Genomic DNA, 23,285 nt, shown 5'->3' with positions numbered 1-23,285 from the left:
AAATAAATAAATAAATAAATAAATAAATAAATAAATAAATAAATAAAATCTTTTTTAAAAACGGGGAAAAAGAGAAGGCCTTTTGGTCTAAATAGAAAAGTAAGCCTCCAAGTGGAAAAATGATAATTTGGGTTTTTATTGTTATTTTAGCAGCACAGGTTACTTTGATTTCATAATATTTTCATATATTTTTTTATAGTTAGAAGAAACTGAGGCATTTCACAGAAAGTTGAATGAAGATCATCTTCTCCATGCTCCTGAATTTGTCATTAAACCTCGTTCCCACACTGTTTGGGAGAAAGAAAACGTAAAATTACATTGTTCTGTATCAGGCTGGCCAGAACCTCGTGTCACATGGTATGTTATCTGTATGAAAATTACTCATAGAATCTATTACACAAAACTAATTTTACCTCCAGTGAAAATATTCAGCATTGTGAATATGCAAGAGTCAATGAAAGTACCTACAAGTTTGTACAGATTTTTTAAATAGTGAGGAAAGGATACCAGGATGAATATTTTATGAATGAGAAGAAAGAACAGTCTCATGTACATTACGATATATTATAATACTTCATAATCCTGTTATAAAAGGGGACTTTATTGCATAAAGTATTAAAATATAGTCAACATACTTACATACAAAGAAAATATATGGCTACAACTGCTATAGGCCATAAAATGTAAATAGAAATTTGCTCCCATACAGTATAGGTATTATTTTGTGACCAGAAGCAATGCTCTTTTAAAAAGATAATTAAAACCCAGAGGGCTTCATCTCTACTCCTCACATGAGCTGAGATCTCAACATGCTTTCTAAAGCCAAACAGAAGAGGGACCCGGATGGAAGATATTACTCAATACGGGGTCTTAAGAAATTTTCTTTCCATAAAGAATAAGAACCCATTTTCTCTTTCTCATTGCAATTGTCAATGACTTGATGATCCCTAAACTCCAGACTTTCCTGTTATATGTCATGAATACCTGCCACAGACAGCAGAAGTATGAAAATGATGGAGCCAACCTAAAAAGATGTTTTCTGTTTAATTCCCTGACACAGGTATTTTGCATGCTGTTTTTTTATCCTCAGGAGTGGTGGTAAATGCACCCTATGTTGCAGTATAAATGCCACACAGAATGTCATTGCCACCTGCAGAGGGCCTGACTCCTCCTTTCTTAAGGCCGTTATTTCTGTTGGTTAGACACCTGCCTAGGACTAATGGAGGTAACTGACAAGGAACATATTTCAATGAAAATGAAGTTTTAAAAAAGTCAGTTTACAAGCTTTAAAGTATAAAGGTATACCAAATGAAGCTAGGAATCAATCAGTCTTAGCCCCACCTTTCTCTGCGACTATGGACTTACATACTTTGTTTGGCCCATTAAAGGGCTATTTCCTCTAAGAAACTGATTACTTCCCACCTCATAAAAAAAATCTAAACTTTCCAATTGAAATGTGTGAAGAATAACAAATTTTCAGCTCTAATAATTCTTTGGTCAGTAAGAAATTCCTCTTATGAATTAAAATGTACTCCTGATAAACAAATAATTGGAATCCTAATCAAGTAGATTTATTTATTGCGCAATATTCTTTTTTTTCCTGCTTTTTAAAAATTAGAGTTAAAGATGATTTTCAAAAGGATACAAAAGAATTTCTAGGAGATAAATACTAATCTCTTAAGCACTTGTTTATTTTGTTAAATACATAGCTGCTAAGACACAATACAACCACGCCATGTACCACTGATGGTGTTACTGAGCTAGAGTCATGTGTTTTCACGAAGGAAGAGCTCAAACTCTGTCAGAGATTAAATTCCTGCATAATGTTTTGTTGGCTGGGAAAGGAGTGATTTAAAAACAAGCAAAAAATATGAAAACTCCCCACAAAAATATGAAATGACTAAATTGGCAACTCTTTGAATCCTAGTTAAATTGAAAAATAGAAATTCTGTCAATTTTCAGTTATTCTCACTAATGGAGCTAAGAAATAGTATGGTTGGCTCCCTAAACCTTTCACATCTGGCTTTGAAATATTTTTTTTTTCTTAACAATGAGTCTATATCCCAGGGGCTCATTTTAAACAAAAATGAAGATATAGACACAAGATTTGTCTCAGGAACGATTGGGAAGCTATTCATTTACTGTAACAAGTCTTCTCAAGTTCCTGCATATCCTTTAGTGCTTGGAGGGGACAACTCCATTCTTTATAAAATTCTCCCCATAGGGAGCGATCAGAGCATTTCACAGAAAATCCTGTTGCCTTGCAAGCCAAGTGGAAAGTCAATATGAAAACAGAAGAACTAGTGGACCACTAAGAAAATAGCGAACCGTACTTCAGAGAGCAAGGTTTGCCCTTGGATAAAGCTTAAATTTAGACAGCTAGCAGATAACTGAAAATTGGCTATGGCAGTAAACAAGGTCAGATCCAGGTTTTGTGGGGCATGAAGCTCATACAATTCAGGGTCACTCTTTACAAAAAAGAATGTTAATAATATAAATTAGGCAGTGAGCCTTGAGGAGACACATGTTGGTGAGAGACTGGAAGATCCATTGGCCTCCAGGTAAACCCACCCCTGGGAGTAAACTATGTGTGGGATCAGTGTACCTTCCTGGGTATGCTGCCTTTTAAAAAATAATTGTTAAATGAAGCTCTAACTTACTTTGTAACACTGGTACAGAGTACCCAGTCTTCAATAAGCATTCGTCCCCTCAACGAGCAGGAGACCCACAACCCAAGCACAAACCAAGGTTGTTGGTGATTACTTTGCAGGCATTTATGTCTTTTTGTTACTCAGCTGTAGCTTTCTGGGCCTAACACTGAGGACAAGTATGAAAGAAATAATTGGGAATGGCCTTCCTGAATAGAAGGAGGTGAATCATGGGACCAAGTTTGTGACGATGCTTTCGGCATGCCTTGTAGCTGTTAGGTCCTTAGCCATGCTTTTTCCAGGGCATGTGTGCCTGGGGCCTGTTTCCCTTAGAGCCCTTTCCAAAGAGGGTTAAGTTCCAAGTTTCCACTAAGCACCCTCGGGACATGGAAGTCCCTGAGGTCTAACAAATGATATGAACAGGCAGCAGCTGCTCTTTGGCCAATCCCATGTACTGACCAAGTCTGTCTAAATGGAACCTAGAGGTTACCGAGAAAGCACTAAATGACAGGAGCACATACCACTCATCAGGGCCAGGTGCAGAGATGCCAAGGGGCATTGTCCGAGTCCCAAGTCACTTTGAGAGCAGAAGGAAACCTGTTTAGGCATTGGGTCCAGTAGAAAAGTTAGTTGCAAGGATGCTTCTGCACCACCACAGTGAAGCTGGCCATCCTGAAGGAGGGCTTTGTCAACACAAAAGGAAGCGTGTATATATGGTGAAAAATGCCAAAGTTGTTTTACTTAATTTAATAGGCTGTATTTATATAATAACTTGTATAATAGGCTACATATTGGTTTAAAAGAGGAGGAAAAATATTACATTTGTATTTGTTTTACTTGCATAAAGAAACTCTGGAAGGATTTGTAAGAACCCAAGGAGAACAGCTAGCTGTGGGAATGAGCTGGGTGGAAGACAGACACATTTGAAGGAGACTGTTCCCTGTGTACCTTTATACTTTCTGGTTCTTGGACCATATAAATGTATTGCCTATTCAGATTTTTTTTTAAGTATATGAAATAGGGGAAAAGAGAAAAGTTCTCTTTTAAGAAAGGAAGGAATTGAGTTAATTTTATACTTTTTTAAAAAAAGAGCCAGATTTAATTGGATTTCCAGTCCAAAGTCTAGATCAATTTTGTCAATGAAAATCTGGATTGTAGTCTGTGGGGAGATTCATGCAAACTCACTGTGAGCAATGTGTTGGTGTTAGTGAGTAGCAGTTCATTCATTTACTCGACACCCATGTTTTTGGATCTATCTGTGAATACTAGGCTAGACTGTCAAGCGGTGGGACACTTAAAATACTTGTTTGGAATTCTTCACGTTGCCCCTAAAATTATTGCCAAATAGACACTTAAAGAAATTTGTCATTAGGCATGATAATAGTTCAAAACCTCAGAATAAAATAGTATAAGAAATGTATTTCAGGAAGAGTCTGGAGATTTGGAAAAGTCTTATCCTGTTTTTGCAAATTATGAGAATTTATAAATTCCATAATAAAATCATACATTGAATTTATTTACAAGATTAGAGTTATTCACGATGTTATTTAAAGTTAGCTTTAATTACTACCGTATTATCTTTGGAAAGCAACCTACATTTAAAATAGTTTAAAATTAAAATTATTTATAATTTATAATTATCCAACATAAGGGTTTGGGGTTTTATTTTAGATTTTAGATTTTTCTTATTAAGTCCAAAGTCTAATCTAACGGGGTAGATCTCTCTCAACCAACTGGTTTTTAAAGTGGGTAATAGCTATTTATTAAAAATACAAAGTTGGATTCTAAGTAATCACAGTTTGTGGTGAGATTCAGCATGTTAAAGATCATTTTGGCATGCATTATTTGTTGATAGAAAAAAATCGGAATGAACCTTTTTGCTTGGCCATGCTGTACGCTGCCAAAGAGCTTTCACTATAACCCCTTATTACCAAGTCAGCCCAAGATTCAGACATTTATTTGGGGGAATGAAGTCTGTGTTTTACATACATAAAGGAAGAATATTATCCTACAAATACTTACAGTATAATGAAAGCTCATTAACTAATAAGTAGTTCATAAACTCTATGTGAAAGTGGTAAGGAAAATGGTGTACATCTGAATAGTCACAAGAATTTCAGAAGCCTTGGGGCACCTGGGTGTCGCAGTCAGTTAAGACTCCAACTCTTGGATTTGGCTCAGGTCATGATCTCAGGAGCCCATGTAGTCACAGGGCTCCCCACTCAGCAGAGTCTGCGTCCCCCCCACCCCCGCTCCTCCTCTACTCATGCACTCTCTCTCTCTAAAATAAATAAATCTTAGAAAAAAAAAAAGAATTTCAGAAGCCTTTTGACAAATAATCCCAAAGTGTAGGTTACTCTCCAAAATTAGCCTCTGACTAGCCTGTTTGGAATTTCACTTTCCAGAAATAACAAGCTCTGAAGAATATACAGAGCAGGCCAAAAATCTCACAGTGGAAGATAGGCAGTCTCACAGTGACCCCAAACCTGAATGACTAGGTGAAGTTCTCAAAGAAGAGAAGAGAATTGCTTCTTAACTCAGTCCTTGCGTGCTGCTTTACATCAGGCTTTTCTTAAACTGCCATCCGGAGTTCCAGAGGAAAGAGTCGAAGGTCCTCAAAGTGTTGTGTATCGTGTGCATGTACATTTTAAACCGACTTCTTATGCCAGGTGGTCACATTAGAGAAGTCCTGGGTATTTAGCTGGGGGAAGGCATTAAGGTGCTCAGTGGGGTAGTACTGAAAAGCAAGGAAGGTGAAGCAACCCGTGGCAGCTACAAGATACTGTTTTAACTCAAAGTTTATGGAGATATGAACAACATTTTTGGTCAGAAGCCAAACTGAGTGTCACTAAATTGGTTGCTCAGGTACGACTTGCCATAGCCTTCGGTGTCACATTTCTCTCCTTATGCTAAAAAGAACTACCGAAAACACCCCAGCTCATGCACAAACTTGAGCAAGAGGGAGCTTTTGAGTCAAGTGTGAAATTACTGAGACCAATTTCTTCTGAGGAACATGCTGCTTAACTTGTTCTACCCTGTCGTTCATCAATACAAGGAATGTTTGAAATTAGGAGCACCTAGCAGATTTCTTTTTCTAGGCCGTCTGTGGTCAAATAGCCCTGTCTGCCTGGAGCTCTGGTGAGACAGCCGGCCGAGGACACTCTGGGGCTGGCAGGGAATGGCTCGCCCTTCTGCCGTGGGTGGGGTAGAAGGTTGTGCCTCCCCACCTGCCACGCAGCTGTGATCCCCCAGCCAGTGCAACCTTCTCATTTCACATCAGAGGGAACCGAGACACAAAGAGCCTCAGTTTACTTTCTTGGCATGTGCTTATTTTAAATTAGCCATATCATGAAGTATGTGTTTGTCAGAACTCTGTTCCTTCAGCCAAACATTATGAAGCCACAATTAATCTATTGTTACACAATAATTCTGTTCAAGCCAACTTAACAAACACTGAGTGCCTAATATTTGCCCATGACTCATCCTTCCTTGAGAGTGGGAATAGAAGTAAAAATGGATCAGACACAAGCCCCGTCACCAAGGCAATGACAGCTTAATAGAAGAGACACATATCCAACCATAATCTGGTGAATGTTCTGTCTTGCAGCTTGAACCAAGTAACACTGGTGTAGAGAGGCAGGAACAATATCGTGTGGGATTTCAGGGAGGAGTTTATTGAAGAAATGGCATTTGATCTGAACCTCAAAGGATGAGCTGGGATTTTGCCAGGTGTAGAAAGACAATGACACATTTTTAAAAGTATAGAAAATGAATATGTTTTAGGGACAAAGGGTGTGTGTGTGTAAGCTGGGGAGAGGAAAGAACTGACTGAAGATTAGTTCCTTTCTTTCTCTCCCTTTCCACCACTTTCCCTGCTCCCATACCTCGTTATAACCGTTTCTAGAAGTCTGAAGAAATAAAATGCAGCTAAACAGAGTATATTTGGAAAATGGGAGCATCATATGTTGTCACGAGCTGGATGCTTGGTTTCAAATCCCAGCTCTGCTCTCTAGCTGTGTGAACTGGGGCAAGTTATTTAACTTCTCCATGCCTTGGTTTCTTTATCTGAAAAACGATGTTAAAAATAGGCTATCTCAGGCAGTTGTTGTTAAGAATTGAATTTTCTTCTTCTTCTTTTTTTTTTTAAGATTTTATATATTTATTTGAGAGAGAGAGTGAGAGAGAGAGCACAAGCAGAGGGAGGGACAGAGGAATAAGGAGAAGCAGACTCCTGCAGGGGAGCCTGATGTGGGACTTGATACCAGGGCCCTAGCATCCTGACCTGAGCCAAAGGCAGCCACTTAACCGACTGAGCTACGCCGGTGCCCCAGAACTGAATTTTCTGATCTATGTGTAAAGCATTTAGAACCTTGTTTGGCTCATAGTAAATGCTCTGTCTCAGTTGTGGTTATTAGTGTTATTTACGTTATCTGTGCACATGAAGTGGGGTGTCTGAAGGGAAAATAAGTGAAATCTAGCTCTTCTTTTGGACAGAAAATGGCTACAGCAGAAAAGCCTGGTTGGGCACCATAGTCATTGGCTATTGAGGGCGTGAGGACGTGGTGAAGAATCAAGGAGCCACTTCCAGACTCAGAAGATGGTGTCTCAGGAGGGCCCCTCCATGTGGGCCTACCCTCTGAGGGCTGAGAGGCTTAACCAGGAATAGGACAGTCAGAAAAAGGGAATCTCTCAACTCTTATTTGTCAGACTTTTTCTTTCATGATTGATATTTAAGTTCTCCCAAGCCGAGAGCCCTGCTTGCTTTTAACAGAACAAAACATTTCAATATAAGAGCTTTCAATACAATGATATTGTTTTTAACAACATGCAAGAATGTTAGTAGGAAGAATGTTTTGCTTTCATCCTACACAGACAGCCAACAATAAAACCCCCAACACAAAGCCTTCCTTTCTGTCTTGTCAACAATGGACAAGTTTTTCTTTAGGTCTTTGATTGAAGTATAATATACACACACAAAAAGTATGTATTACATATAAATGTAGAGCTTTGATGAGTTTTTGTAGACTGCACACACCAATGTCATCAGCACCCAAACAAGAAACCAAACAATATCAGCACCCAAGATGCATCCTTCATATCTGCTGTCTACACCCCAGGGAAATCACTCTCTTGACTTCTAACAGCAGTAATTTGGTCTTATATGGTTTTGTACTTTATATAAAAGCAATCAATATACTATGTACTCTTTTTTTAAAGATTTCTTTACTTATTTATTTGAGAAAGAGAGAGAGAAGCAGACTCCCTGCTGAGCAGAGAGCCTGACGCAGGGCTCAATCCCAGGACCCCGAAATCATGACCTGAGCCAAAGGTAGATGCTTAACTGACTGAGCCACCCAGGTTCCCCTATGCTATGTACTCTTTTGTGTCTGGCTCTTTTCATTCAACGTTGTGTATATGAGACTCCACCACACTGTTGTGAATGGTCAACTTCTTCAATGTAATTTTTATGAGAGAGGAGAGGAAAGCACGCTCATCGAGAAGTTTAATTGTATTTATAGTGCATTTTATTTAATCTGCTGTAGATTTGTATTCATTCAACAGATGCTGCTGCAACCTCAGTGCTGTGTTTATGGGTGTTCCTTCATGAACAAGAATCACGTGTGTGTGTGCTTTTAATCATAAAACTATTTACATTTCAACTTACTTTGCCTTGTTTCCGTTGTCTCACAGGTATAAAAACCAGGTGCCAATCAATGTCCACGCAAACCCTGGAAAATATATTATTGAGAGTCGCTATGGAATGCACACTCTGGAGATCAATGCGTAAGAGGACGTCAGGGTCCATGTGTGTCGCTTGACAGTTGCCTGGGGAGGTGTTCTCAGCAGTTCACAACCGCTGTCCCCCTTTCTTCCAAATGCCCCATGGTCACAAAGTGATCTTACGTTTGAATTTAGTGATGATGAGAAAAAAATTAATTTGTACCTTTTAGCTTATCCTTTTATATACTTGAGAGTTTTTCTTAGACATTAGTGAGAAAATAAGTTACATAAATAGGCATTTATATTTAGTTATCCTTCCCCATTCTAAATCGATATCATCAGCAGCATTATCCTTTTTTGCCTTGAATCAGCAAAGGCCATGGAGATTGTGGTGGGTGGCAGTGAAAGTAAGCTGCACCAGGATAAATTCTCTCCTTCAGCTCCCCAGGAAGTGTAGGAAACTATGCACCCACCCTCTCAGCCTGCAGATGGAGGCAGGACTGGACAGGGGGATGTTTTTAAAGCAAAATCCAAAGCAAAATTTGAAAGCCAAACCCACATCAAAATTTCTAAGTCCTCCAACATTTAATCTATCTCCTAATACGGTTTTGAATGCAATTATGGTTATGTGGATGAAGAAGTCCCACCATTTTTAGTTCACATGAAACCATGACATGCTGAGATGTCAAAGTAAAATTTACATCATTCTGATCAGAGCAGGTGACACACATGATACTGGGTTTCAAGCAGGACCCTAGGGCCCTGGGACATTGTCCAAGCACTGACCTTGACCTAAAGTCACTTCAGTTCTGCCAGTTGGTGGTTCTACTGAGGCTGCAGTGAGCTATGTGGTTGCTTTATAATTAAATAGTTATGAGAAAGGCAACCATATTGACCTTCCTGGAGTTCCGTTGATGTTCATAAAATTTCAACGAGAAATAGTTTTTACAAATGACACTAAATCCAGAAGGTCAACGAAGAACACAGACATTGGTTGTGGTAAGACACAAAACAACCTGCTTTGAAATCTTAGCTTGTTCATCTCTGTGAGATCATTCTTTCTCTTATTCCATTATTAAACCTATCCCGATTTCTGTATTATAACTTGTAGGAACTTCTAAATGGCGCTGCTGTGCTGTGCTGTGGGCTGAAACTCCAAGTGTGACCTGAACCTTAGTTGAGTTGAGAGATAAACACCATATTTGCACTTTGAAGCTAGAACACCGAACCACACATTAGACAGACCCAGATCCGGTTTGTAGCTCAGGGAGCCTGCGGGAGTCCTGCAGGGGAGCCTGCGGGAGTCCTGCAGGAGAGGCTGTGTCTTTCCCTCTCTGTCGCCCTGTTGCCCCCAGACTGAAACTCTCCCCGAGGGAGGCCAGCAGGAAAGTTGTACCCATGGGGTGCTCTGGGAAGTTACCTGCATGGCCAGACATTTTCTGCTCCTGATACCACTTTAGACCAGTTAATCATAATACTGTTCGTGCTGTAATTTATATGCTTAACAGTTTGTTGACATGGCGTTTTTTTGGACATTTTAAATGAACCTGGGCTAGGGTCACAGTGCTGTAGGTGTCCTCCTCCCGTACTGTGCTGCTGGCTTGAAACTGTAGTAGGTATCCTGCATTATATAAAATCCCACAGGGAGCTGGATCCAAGTCAGCTTCATCAAAAGTCCCCCGAGCCACGTGCTGGCCAGTGATTTGCAGTGTGCCATGTTAGCAAAGAGATCCTTGATAGAAGAACAGCTTGTAGTGATGGTCACTCATCTCCATCTGTCCTTTCAGATGTGATTTTGAAGACACTGCTCAGTACCGGGCCTCTGCGATGAACGTTAAAGGAGAGCTTTCAGCATATGCTTCGGTCGTGGTAAAGAGTAGGTTTGCTGCACTTGTTTTATTCAAAGTGTATTTTTAAAAATTTATTCTCATTGATAAAAAATAAATCAGGCAGCAGTTCACATGCATTTCTGCTTTCTTTTCTAGGATATAAGGGAGAGTTTGATGAGACTCGCTTCCATGCTGGGGTTTCCACCCTACCCCTCAGCTGTAAGTTTAAAAATATATTTGCTAAGTGTCATCTCTATTTAAAATACATCAGAATAAGCCATTCTATAATGCTGAAATAAAAGAGAGGATTATTATAATATATGGTAGTATGTATATAATAGCTATCTATGCTGGGTTTTATTTCTTAGATTCTTTGGTTACTATTCTCCTTCTGAATATAACTGCTTTGTTCTGGTTTTATAAAAGCCCAGATATGATGGGCTAAAAATGGAAAGAGTTTTTAAGTCTTTCTATATTAAACTGAAAAAGGTCATTACACAAACCTGGGCAGAGAGATTTAACCATGCTCAACACCCACCCCCCACACAAGTCTGTCCTGTATCAGAGCATCCAGGTCAGCATCACCTCCTGGAGAAATTCATGTCTGACTCCCACTGCCACCCCCAAGTCGAGCCAGTCAGGGTTAGGCGTCCCCAGTGAGACCACGGCACCTCCACCACAGCATCCATCACGCTGGATGCTGTTAACTGTTATGTGTCTTTTTCTCCCACCGAGCTCCAAGCCACTTGAAGGCAAAGCTGGACCTTTTATCTCTAAACCCCAATGCCTGACACAGAGTAGGTGTTTGATAATGAATGAATAAATAAATACACTAATTTATGAAGTGCAATTTAAAATTAAATCTAAGGGCTCTTGGGTGACTCAGTCGGTTAAGCATCCGACTCTTGATTTCGATTCAGGTCGTAGTCTCAGGGTCGTGACATCAAGCCCCATGTTGGACTCCACACTGGGCATGGAGCCTGCTTAAGATTCTCTCTCTCCCTCTTCCCCTCCTCATCTCCCTCTCTGAAAATAAATAAATAAATAAATAAAATGTTGTCTAAATGTTCTTTAATAACAAATGATTAAAAATATTCTGATCTGTGGTAATTTGTGAACTTCAATAATTTCACCTATATCAGAACATCTTTTCATAGGAAGCAATAAAAGTAAAACCCTTATGGTTGTTCAGATAATTCGATGCTTACAGTGATCAGACTGAAAAAGGTAGTCAAGCCTGAACTTATTTTCTAAACATTAAAAATAAGTGATAGTTTTGAAAATGCTTGAGGAAGATACTTTCTCATGGGTCAGTTTTTCACCTAACTGGTTAGTTTGATGTCCGTAGATGACCCGTTCCATCAATTTTGTGGGATGGCTCCTAATTTTAATATTCCAAGTTTGAATCTTTAGTATCAATCTCATGGGCGGGTGGGAAGGAATGATCCGTTGGAGTGAGGGAGGAGCACACCCCAAATCATGTTTTTCTCCCATCATTTGATTTACACTGAGATAGAATAGTTGAAAATTCTGAAACTGACTTATCTCCCATTGTCCCTAAGACAGGTTTGTTAATCATTTATTTCACAATCATCTGAATGTATCCTGCTCATTCCCACTGCCGTATCAGCATCCATATTTCTCCCATTTCTCCCTTCTCCATCAAACCAGGGTCTAAAAACCCAGCTCACCCTTACTTCTCTAACTTCTTGATCTTTCAGATCCTCCTCTGACTGGTCCCTGAATTGAGTACAGTTGTTCCTAACATAGAAAACAGAGGGCTTTTTTCATTTATTCAACTAATATTTTTTGAACATCTACTATGTGCTAGGTACTGGTTTAGGTGCTTGGAATATGCTGATAAATATCATAGATAAAGCTTCCTGCTCATGGTTCTGTTCTGATAGTTAATATATATTGATCAGTTGTACCAGACAGCATACTAAGACATTTCGTTATATGCAATGATCATTTAATGCTCTCCCAAAGCTTATAAAATAGGTGTCTTTTATCTGTACTATGCAGATGAGTAAATAGTTTTAGAGAGGTTAAATCATGAGACAAAACCACACATAATGGTAGAGTAGGGACTTATAAGTTGGTCTTTCTAACTCTAAACCATATTCTATTTTTTTTTTTTTTGGTGGGGTGGGGGAGCAGAGGAAGAGGGAGAGAATCATTTTTTTTTAAGATTTTATTTATTTATTTGAGAGAGAGAGCACATGAGGGGGGGAGGGTCAGAGGGAGAAGCAGCCTCCCTGCCGAGCAGGGAGCCCGATGCGGGACTCGATCCAGGGACTCCAGGATCATGACCTGAGCCGAAGGCAGTCGCTTAACCAACTGAGCCACTCAGGTACCCGAGAGAGAGAATCTGAAGCAGGCTCCACACCCAGCACGAGCCGAGGCAGGGCTTGATCTCATGACCCCAAGACCGTGACCTGAGCCAAAATCAAGAGTCAGATGTTTAGCTGACTGAGCCACCCAGGTGTCCCTCTAAACCACATTCTAAGACAAGAGTTGGCATTTTCTGCCAAGGACTCCTGTAATTATAATTTGTAAACTAACTGTAATTTGTAAATTGTAAATACATTAGGATTGTAAATACTTTAGACTTTGTGGGCCCTATGGTCTTTGTCACAACTACTCAATGCCACCATTGTAACACAAAAGTCACCATAGACAGTAGGTAAATAAATGAGCATGGCTGTGTTCCAATAAAACCTTATTTATGAACATTGAAATTTGAATTTCCTATGACTTTGCCTGTGTCACAAAATAGTCTTCTTCTTTTGATTCTATCTCAACCATTAAAAAATTGAAAAATTATTTCTAATGGTACAAAGCAGGAGGCAGTCCAGATCCGGCTGACCGATTTGCCAAACCCCGACCTAACCCTCACTATTTTGTAACTCTTATCTCTACTCCCTAAGGCAGCTTTGGAGCCAGCCGGGCTTCCCAAGCAGCAAGGTCTGATTGAATTGTTTCCCTTCCGGTCTTAGTGGGACATCATCCTATAGAAATGGGGCAGGTGGAACCTGTGCTTCAAAGAGGAGTTGTTTCACTCCTGGTTAGCGGTTGCCAGAGCGGTTGCCTGGTTAACTGGTTGCCTGCCAGTGTCAATCCTGGCTCCACAGGGTCATTGTGGGCAGTTAATTCGGCCTCCCTATGCTTCTGTTTCCTCATCTATGAAACAGAGAGATGATAATGGAACTTACCCGAGAGAGCTATTATGAGGTTTGAGTTAATAGATATTTAACACTGGGAACAATACTTGGCACAAGTTGAACTCAGTAAATTTTAGCTTGCATTTTCAAATTAATTCTAAGAGGTGTTAGGAGGAGAAATAAAATATGAGAGACAGGGCCTAAATTTTAGAGTCAGGCAGCTATGGGTTTGAATTTCAATTTCACACATAATACCTTTGAAACCTGGACATTAGCTGTGTATTATTTTTGTGAACTTCTCCATTCTCATCTGAAAGAGAAGGAAAAATATATCTGTGCTGTGGGGGTTTTGTAAGGATTAGAGACATGTCAAATTCAGGTACGTGGCATGGTAACCCATTAATGGATTCATTATTTTCCCAAGCTCTTTCCCTTGAGAAAAGAGTAAATAAAACCTAAGAGGGTTTATGATGCAGGTATTTACTCAATCTATAAGTAAGATATTTCTAAGAAAAATATTTTTTAAAGTCACAATATTATAAACTCAGTTTGAAATTTCTTATAATATTTTTTTCTCACTCAGATCATTAAAGACACTGAAGCAATAAATTTCTCCAATAAGTTGGAAAACTCTATTTTTATGAGTAATTGATCTGGCTCTTTGTCTGGAGAGTACAGCAGTTGAGTTTTAAATGAACTAGGAATCTAAAAAGTGCATATATTGTGCTAAATATTTAAGTCTAAGCTAAATGTGGTATTCATTTATGTGCTGTGTGAGGTATTAAGCCTGCCCCTTAAAATTCTATTCATTGCAATAATAAAAATAAATATTGAGCTTATCTGACCAATGAAGCAAGAATTTCCATTTCACATCATAATATATGGGAATGTGCTTTGTACTTCTTTATAAGACTTAATTTTTGCCCAGAGAGTTCATTTGATCAGTGTTTGTTGTGACTGCTTATTAAAATGCTAGTGTCTCTTTGATAAGAAAAAAACAAATTGCTGATGTTTGTTTTTGTTGTACCCAGTTGGCGTGACCCCTTATGGTTATGCATCCAAGTTTGAGATCCACTTTGATGACAAATTTGATGTGTCTTTTGGAAGAGAGGGCGAGACAATGAGTCTAGGCTGCCGTGTAGTTATCACTCCTGAAATTAAGCATTTCCAGCCAGAGATCCAGTGGTACCGAAATGGTGAGCCTTTATGATGAATTCTCACTTCGGTTCTTATTCACAGAAGGTGGCAGACGGGGCTTGGCACCAGAGCACGAGCTTCCATAAGACTGCAGACCTGTTTATCAGAACTGGCAGAATCTGGACATTAGAAGGCATAACCTACTGGATGTTGAAAGAGTTTTTATACATATATCAAAGTAGCAGAACTTTCATAATATATGTGTGGAGGTTATAATTTCTTATCACCAAGTAGTCTGTGGAAAGGATTACAAAAATGTATTTTTACAAATTACTTATCTATTCATTTTATAAGTTAATTTTATTTAGTAAAATTAAGGGAAGTCCACTGAAGTCCAGTGGGACTATGGAGCATGGCCACTGACCCCTCGACATGGTGGGCAGAAAGCAGCATGCTCACCAAGCAGTTGGCCTGAACTTCAGTTGTGCACACAGGTACCTGGGGCAGTCTGGAGCATCTGGGTCCAGACCGAAGCTGGTAATGGCAAAAGCACTGTGGATGGTGAACATGGCCCTAGGGAAGGGAAGGGGCTCCAAGTGGGGGGCAGCATGGGAACCCACAGTCGGAACAGAGTCGGAGCTTACCAGCCCACCCCTCCTTCCCCAGAGCTCATTTCTGTGGCATCTGCACAAATACTAACTTACTGACCTGAGCATCCAGACAGGAACTACCAGCAACCAGGCAGTAAACTTTGTCAGTAAAATATTACAAAATAAAATCACGTGTATAGACATTGCAGTAAAGCATATGAAGCAGTTGTTAGAATTCTTCAAAGAGTTGAGAATCCCTGGTATTGAAAACTGCTATAACACTGCACAGCAAATATTCAGAGGTTTAGAAATGTAAATTAAGCTTAAAGATTGTCGCATTCAATGAAAAAGAACACTATTTTCGTATGAAACTGTGGATGAAGCAATTATTAATAAGGAAGATAATCTTAAAATTAATTTTTCCTTGTAATTGAAGATACAGTGATAGAATGTATAAACAGACATTTGGATTATATACAAATCATTTTCAGCTTCTTGTATAACCTCCACAAGTTACAGAACATGATAGAGAAAATATCAAAATATTATTATGTAAAATTACATTTAAAATTAAATTCAGACTTATGTGAAACTGATCTATATGAAATCAAATTTTTTTAGAAATTTTATTCCTTAAGAATCATTAGCTCTAGAGTACTAAAATTTATATTTTGAAATAATTTATCAGAAAGTTAACCCAATGTTAACTTTATAAGAATTTATCTATATAGTGCTATATAGTATAAACTATATGATATTTTTAGTATGTAATTTCTTAACAGCTGCAGTAATAGTTGCATCAGCAGAAAGATCCTTCTCAAAATTTAAAGATTATCAACTCATTTCTGATCTTGCATTTGTAAAGAGTGACTGATGTTACTTTTTTTTAAAGATTTATTTATTTATTTGGTGGGGGGGTGGGGGGATGAGGGAGTGGGAGGAAGGGGCAGAAGGGGAGGGAAAAGGACAAGTAGACTCCGCCTGAGCACAGACCCAATTGTGGGGCTCAATTTCATGACTCTGAGATCATGACCTGAGCAGAAATCAAGAGTTGGCCACTCAACCGACTGAGACATCCAGGTGCCCCTCAATTATATTGACTTAAAAAGAAGTTGCCAAAAGTATAAATCTGATGACCTAATAACTGAATTTGCAGAAAAGCAAGCCTGAAATATCTTATCAATCAAGATATTACATTAATAAAAAATTATTTTTGTATATAAAATTATGGCATGAAAGTATTTTTTTGTAATTTGTGTTACCCCAATTATATATAGTAAAATATTTTTAGAGGAAAAAGCCTTATATTTTAGTACCTATAACTTTATTTTTTTCTTTGCTTTTTGAACAGGGGCTTTGCAATTTCATTTTGCACTGGACCCTGCAGATTATGTATTTGGCCCTGGTCCCTTCACTTCTGATACAGTATTTTTTATCAATATAAGCATGGCAGAATGGCTCAAAGCCCTAGAGACTTCTACTAACAGTCAAATAGCTTTCAATATAGAAGAAGAGGCAGAGAGAGAGAGAGAGGGAGGGAGGGATGGAAAAAGAAGGGAGTAATGGGGGGGAAACTGAGTTAATTTTCTTATGTTTTAAAAAAATTTCCAGGAGCACCTGTTTCTTCATCCAAATGGGTTCAAACACTTTGGAGCGGAGATCGAGCAACACTGACATTTTCTCATCTCAACAAAGAAGATGAAGGCCTTTACACAATCCGTGTACGAATGGGAGAATATTATGAACAATATAGTGCTTATGTCTTTGTTCGAGGTAAGACCCAGCAAAAAGCAGAACACCCAAGAATGTTTAAAACACTGAGGCCAAATCAATCTATCCAAACATGTTTTTTGTAATGATGAAAGGTCCATTTGAAAATTCTTCCAAAATACATGGCATAGAGTTATTAACTTGCAGTAAAATTAGACCCAGTTTAAAAAGGTTAACCCTGAGGCACCAACCCAAAGGTAACTAGCTTCTGGACTGTGTTACTATTACTAATGTCAGGACTTTTTTATCTTCAGTAAGTCCCCAGTGCAGCTCTCTATAGGTGTTTGAGTAGAGATGCTACATCCCAACAATATAAAAAGCCATTTCAGTTTATGGAAGCTGCAATAGAAGAGTGATGTGCTACGGGGGATTTACTCTTTAATATCTATTTCATGGAGCAAATTCATTATTTCACTCCAGACACCTTCTTTATAGTTTCAGCTTTACTGAACTAGGAAACAAGGTGCTACAACTTAATCCTTAAGGCAAACTGTGTGATTTTAGGAGTCTTTCTTTCTTCGTCTGTGTCTTGAATGGATTGGCTGTCTGCAAGTGGGGATGTTATTTCTACACGGGATCCCAGCGCATTTGGAAGACCATTGACACAGGCTTCAGGGTCAGTGTTCTGTGTTCTTTTCTGTGATGTTAGTCAGGTGTGGCCACAAGAGGAGACACAGGAGAGGCTCAGGAAAATAAAGTTTATTACACTCACAGGTTTTAGCACACCACATAGGGCCACCTGGGGAAACATGAGCATAGGTTGGGTTGGACAGGAGGCAGAAGGACCAAGAGGGAGGGGAGAGCTTAGGCCATGGCTTTTATTGGAGTTTCTGTGGGAAAGGCAAGGCAGGGCAGGATTAACAGTTTAGGACTGGCTAGTTTCAATCATTTTGGTACACTCTAAACTACAGGCGTGGTCCCTAGTGGCCTGCTACCTGGCCCTGGGATGATTAAGACAAGGGAATATGGCCTCCTGGGGTGCACAAGCCAGATAGAGGAGGCATGGCTCTGGATTGGTCAGTTTGCATATCAAAGGCATGCTCCTGGCTGAGCCCTTGCTCTCTCTGAGAATTGGCTAGCCCTGGGAGGGGCAGTGTCTCCCCAGTCAGAAAGGTTTTTAAGGTGTCAAAACATCATAGTATATAGACAACTAAAATATAAACAATATAGGAGACTTACTAATTTTTTTAAATGTCTCATGCACTAAATAGAATCATAAACTCATAGGAAATTTTGATCAAAATGGAACTTTAGAGGTCAGGTGTCCTTAACTGGGATCCACAGACTCCCAAAGGGTCTATGATTAGAATTATATTTCAATATATTTAGTTTCTTTGGCAATCTCATGTATTTTATTTTATGCATTTGAAAGCATTATTCCGAGAAGGGGCCTCTAGACTTTCTTTGTCAGTCCTGCCAAAGGAGTCTATGGTACGAAAAGGTTAGGATTCCCATTCTAGTCCAATCCTTTAATTTTAAGATGCAGAAGCTGAGGTTCAGAAAAATAAAGTGATTTACCAAAGCCTCACAGTTAAAAGCAGAAGTGGACCTAGGATACAGATCTTCTGATGCCTAACCCAGGATTTTAATTAGGGTATAAGCTAAGCTGATGAAACAAAAAAGCTTATTTCTCTCCCATGTCTATCAATTCAGAAATAGGGGTGTGGGTCAGAGTCCCAGGTTCCATCTACATTGTTATTCCATTGTCCCAATGGTGCCATGCCATGTTCCCATCCCAGCCTATGGGAAGAGGAGAGAAAGGACGTGCAGGGGGAGATGCAGAGTTGCACACATCACTTCTTCATGGTGAACACTTAGCCACACACACACATCTCACAGTGAGGGAAGCTAGGGCATCATGTGGCCAGTCGGGTGGCCATGTTGCCTGCTGAAGCTGGGGCTTCTAGTACTAAAAGGAAACAAAAAAAAATGGATCCTGGGAATGGTTAACAGCCTACATACACCCGCAGTGAAAAATAATGATTGTGGAATTCTGTCCTGGAACAACAACTGATAAAAATACATGAATATCTACATCATCTGAAAATGTGTCAGACTTTCTCCTACACAAAAGCCTGGTGGGAAAAGTTAGCTATCGCGGAGGGAAGAGAGATGCTAGCCTCTGGATAAATCACTGTGAAGACGGACACACTGAAACTCCTCAGCAAGTAAGTTTGTGTAGACAAACCACCTGGATAAACCTGGCTAGATAAGGACTGAAAAAGCAAAGTCTTTGCCTCTGCTCTCAGTTGTCTTACCTAAACCAGACAGTGTCTCTGGAGACTCAAGAAAAAAACCTTAGTTACTGAGACCTTGGCAATTCTTTCGTGGACTTTGTCTGGGAACTCTGACACAGTCTAGGGTTTTCTCAGTAACATTTCTCAGTGCCTGTATCCAGAATTGTGGCTCTCTGCCAGATTTAGGCCAGGCTTCACATTACTGACTATAGAAAGGAAAAAGGCATTGAAATTTGAAATTTATACTTAAGGTAGTTTTCAAATCCACAAAAGAAGGAAATGGAAAGATTCTAAAATTTATCAGATGTTGGTGTGAGAGAATTGAGAAGATAAATGGGAAAGACAAAATTGGGAAGATAAATTTCAGTAATTGCTTTGTGAACTTAAGAACTTTTAGAAAATTTTTCACTTACAAGTTTATTTTAAATGATGTGTTTTAGATTCTTTTTTTTAAAAAAGCCTTTGTTGAGGTGTACTTGATAAACTGCAAGATCCACCTATGTTGAGTGGACAGTGCTTTCAGAATATTTACAGAGTGTGCAGCCATCACCTACCATCCAGGTTAAGAACATTTCCATCACCCCAAAGGGATTTCTTTGCCCATTCCCCACTGTCATCCCCAGACCAGCCCATAGGCAACCACTAACCTACATTCTCTCTGTTGGCCTTATCTGGACATTTCTGCATATAGTATTTGGACTTTTACATCTATCTTCTTTCATTAAAACATATGTTTTGAGGCTCATTTATGTTTTAACACATATTAGCAGTTTGTTCCTTTTTATTGCTAAGTAGTATGGCGATGTATGGAAATACCTCATTTTGTCCATCCATTCACCAGTTGGGACAGTTGGATTGTTTCCCCTCTTTGGCTACGATGAATACTGCTGCCATGAACATTTGTGTCCATATTCATGGGTATGTTTTTATTTCTCTTGGATAGAGACCTACAAGTGGAATTGCTGGGTCATATGTTAAATTTATGTTTAACTTTTTAAGAAATTGCCAACATGTTGGTTTTTTGGTAAAGATTTTATTTTTAAGTAATCTCTACACCCAACATGGGGCTCGAACTTGCAATCCCCAGATCAAGAGTCACATGCTCCAACACCTCAGCCAGCCAGGCACCCCAAGAAATTACCAGCATGTTTTAAATGACACTTCATGTGTTTTATAAAACTCTGTATATATTGAACAGCATAGGCCATTTCAGTGCATTTTTAGAGTGCTGATATTTTTGCTGCTTAGAAAATAGCTTCTGAACCAGAACGATCAGTGTATAAAGCACCATATGTCTGCAGAAATACATTCCAGAGCTGCACATATTTGGCCAGGATTTAATTACATAGGTAGTGTGTGTTCTTTGTGAAAAAAATAGATCATATAAATAAGCAAAAAACAAAAAAGGAAAGAAAGAAGAAGAAAGGCTATTCCAATGTTATTATTTTATTACATATTCTTCTAGAATTCTATATTTTATATATTCTTCCCTCCCCTATCCTCTCCACCGCATAGAGAGAAAGAGATGATAAAGTGGCAAAGGACGGGATAGAAATGTCTTGAAAAAACAATTACAAATGACAAATAAATATATGAAAAAATTCCACTAGTAATCAAAGAAACAAAAATTGAAATGATGTAACATTTTAATCTATCATATTGCAAAGATTTAAAGGATTTTTAAAATCCACTGGGATAGAGGGATGGAAGGAATAGCACACCTGTACACTGCTGATGAGTGTTAATTGTTTCAACATTTCTCAGGATTGTTTTGCTACTAGGTATCAATAGTGCACATTTCCAACAATTCTAGTTCTAGGAACTTAAGTGGGCAAAGGTGAGAAAAATGTTTGTATTGGGAAAAACTAGAAGAAATCTAGATATCCATCCATGGGAATTATAAAATAAAGTATAATAAATGCCCCATGTAAACAACAGAATAACACACAGCAATGAAAACAAGTGATGTGTATCTGTATTTATTGATATGGAAACATATTAACATGAAACTGCATAGTCTAGTCCCATTTTTATTTCAAAAACCATCATTTTTGAGTTCGTAAATACAGAAAAAAATCTAGAAACATCTAGGCCAATATGTTAGTAGTAGTTATCTCTGAATTATGGAATTAAAGGGGATTTTAACATATATTTTTTGATTATCGTATATTTTACAAGCAAGCACTGCTTTTATACTAAAGATAATAGTTACTTACATTTTGACAAAAAGTTATAATTAGCTTGTGTCAGAAGTCAAGATATAAAGAGTAGCAGGCTAATCTTTCCCCTAATTAATCAAACGTACAAAAACTTTGGCATTTTGGAGGGTTGGGAGAAAGGAGGGCACAGGCTAGGAAGAGGGTTGCCACGGACCGAGTGGGTGCTATGGTCAAGCAGCCTGGAGCAGCTGCTGAGAGCCGCGAGCACAGATGTGTCTCAACATAACACAGTATTGGGATTTGGCTTCCAGCAGCTCCTACATAGAACCTGTTTTTAGAAAGACTGTTAAGCCCACCCGAAGAATGGCACGGTGCAGGCCATGTTATAAATATGCTGAAAAATGGCTCCCTGGATGCCTACTGTCTGCCAGGGGCTCTGTTATATACAGTGGATATTCAGCAAGCTAAACCGGGGATTCCTGGTTGTTACATCATGGGCCGTTAGCAAAAGGACATGGGTGAAGGTTGCCACCTGTCCCCTCCCAACTGAGCAGCTTTCCAGCATCCCTCTTCTGCCACTTAGGCCTGTTAACCTCAGCATCTCGACGCCTTTCTAGCTCTGCTCTAACTTCACTGTCGGCAGGCTCACCCCCCAATCCAGTGCTCTCAAAGCCTGAAAGCAAAGAAGTTTCTCCCCACCAAAATGCTTACTTTTAGGGGCCATGATTTAGTTATGTTCTGGTACAGCACCTATGCCAGAGAAGTTGCCTAGAACACTTTCCTGCAGGTTTTTGGGGCAAAAAACAGAATGTTCAAAACCAAAGTGACTTGAGCTCCTCACGGGCAATGCAAACCTATCAAATTCAGAAGTGCACAAATATTTCTGCCTTATTATCAAATGGTTTAGTAATTACAGAAGTATAGCTTGTTGTAAAAGAAAAGTGTTTATTCAGTCAACAGAAATGTTTTCCTTGAGTTGAGTGGCTCCGACACATCTCAGCCTCCTGTCCGGTTAACTCCAGTTATGAAGAGGTGGACCAGAGGTCAGGAGGAATTGGCACTGTGGACCCCACCTCCAGGAACCCTGCCTCCCACTTAAAAGGCTATTGACTGATTATTTTCCTTCTCCTTGCTCTCCTGAAAACATCCCTGGTTCACTAATTTAGCTGTGCCTGAAGACACTGCTGAGGAGACGCACTGTCAGAGGATCTCATTTCATAAACAATAACTGCCCTCTCCTTCTTGTATAATCCTGGACTTCTACTAAACTTGGATAAACTATGCTCAGATGTGAATATTGCATCAGAGTTCCTTTCGCAAGTGTCCTCAGTCTGGGAACAAACATTTGATTAAAGTGAATGTTTTCCTTTCTCTTCCAAAGTGGGAGTGCCCAGCAGAGGGATGGGCAAAGCTTCGTGGTTTGTATTCTCTTGTGATGCATCCACAAGGTGACAGAGGGGGCTGTGTGTTCCCCCTCTGAGTAATTCATATTTCTGAGTAACACTGCACACTAGATATCTTAAGAACAGACTTTCTGGCTCAGCTTCCCTTAGACTTTTCTGATAGCGATTCCTGACATCTCCATATTTATTTTCCTTTATTTTTTTTTTTTTTAGAAGATTTTGTTTATATTTGACAGAGAGAGAGAGAGCACAAGCAGGGGGAGCAGCAGAGGGAGAGGGAGAAGCAGGCTCCCCACTGAGCAGGGAGCCCGACGTGGGACTCGATCCCAGGACCCTTGGGATGGTGACCTGGGCCGAAGGCAGATGCTTAACCGACTGAGCCACCCAGGCGCCCCATATTTATTTTCCTTTAGGACATTTTGGGCAGGCAAAGGCCATGAGGCAAAGGTCATGAGTCCTTTTTATAGCCCTTTCTAACATAATGTTCTTTGTACTGATGATGAAAAGCACAGATTTTCATGTTGGTCAGCAAATTCTAAGATCGGAACTCGCTCTGTTTGGGCCAAAGATGCAGCCACTATGCGTTTGGTAAGAAATGTGTGCACTAAGTCCGAGACTGCCAGACTC

General features: G+C 39.4%; 1 protein-coding gene across 2 annotated transcripts in view; it reads left to right on the top strand.

The window, feature by feature from the left end:
* MYOM1 (myomesin 1) overlaps positions 1 to 23,285 on the top strand; it is a 155,693-nt gene that overhangs the window by 46,026 nt on the left and 86,382 nt on the right. For both annotated transcript variants that reach the window (XM_034995657.1, XM_034995658.1), the window contains exons 7-12: positions 200 to 357; positions 8,340 to 8,432; positions 10,157 to 10,245; positions 10,355 to 10,417; positions 14,394 to 14,558; positions 16,701 to 16,862. In XM_034995657.1, the coding sequence (XP_034851548.1) occupies positions 200 to 357; positions 8,340 to 8,432; positions 10,157 to 10,245; positions 10,355 to 10,417; positions 14,394 to 14,558; positions 16,701 to 16,862 (730 nt within the window). The remainder of the gene's footprint in view (positions 1 to 199; positions 358 to 8,339; positions 8,433 to 10,156; positions 10,246 to 10,354; positions 10,418 to 14,393; positions 14,559 to 16,700; positions 16,863 to 23,285) is intronic.

This window comes from Mirounga leonina, unplaced genomic scaffold (assembly GCF_011800145.1).
Source record: "Mirounga leonina isolate KUSES-001 unplaced genomic scaffold, KU_Mleo_1.0 Mir_93, whole genome shotgun sequence".
In the NCBI taxonomy this organism is placed as follows: domain Eukaryota; kingdom Metazoa; phylum Chordata; class Mammalia; order Carnivora; family Phocidae; genus Mirounga; species Mirounga leonina.
The sequence above is the reverse complement of the archived record's forward strand: the minus strand, read 5'-3'. Positions and strand labels throughout refer to the sequence as shown.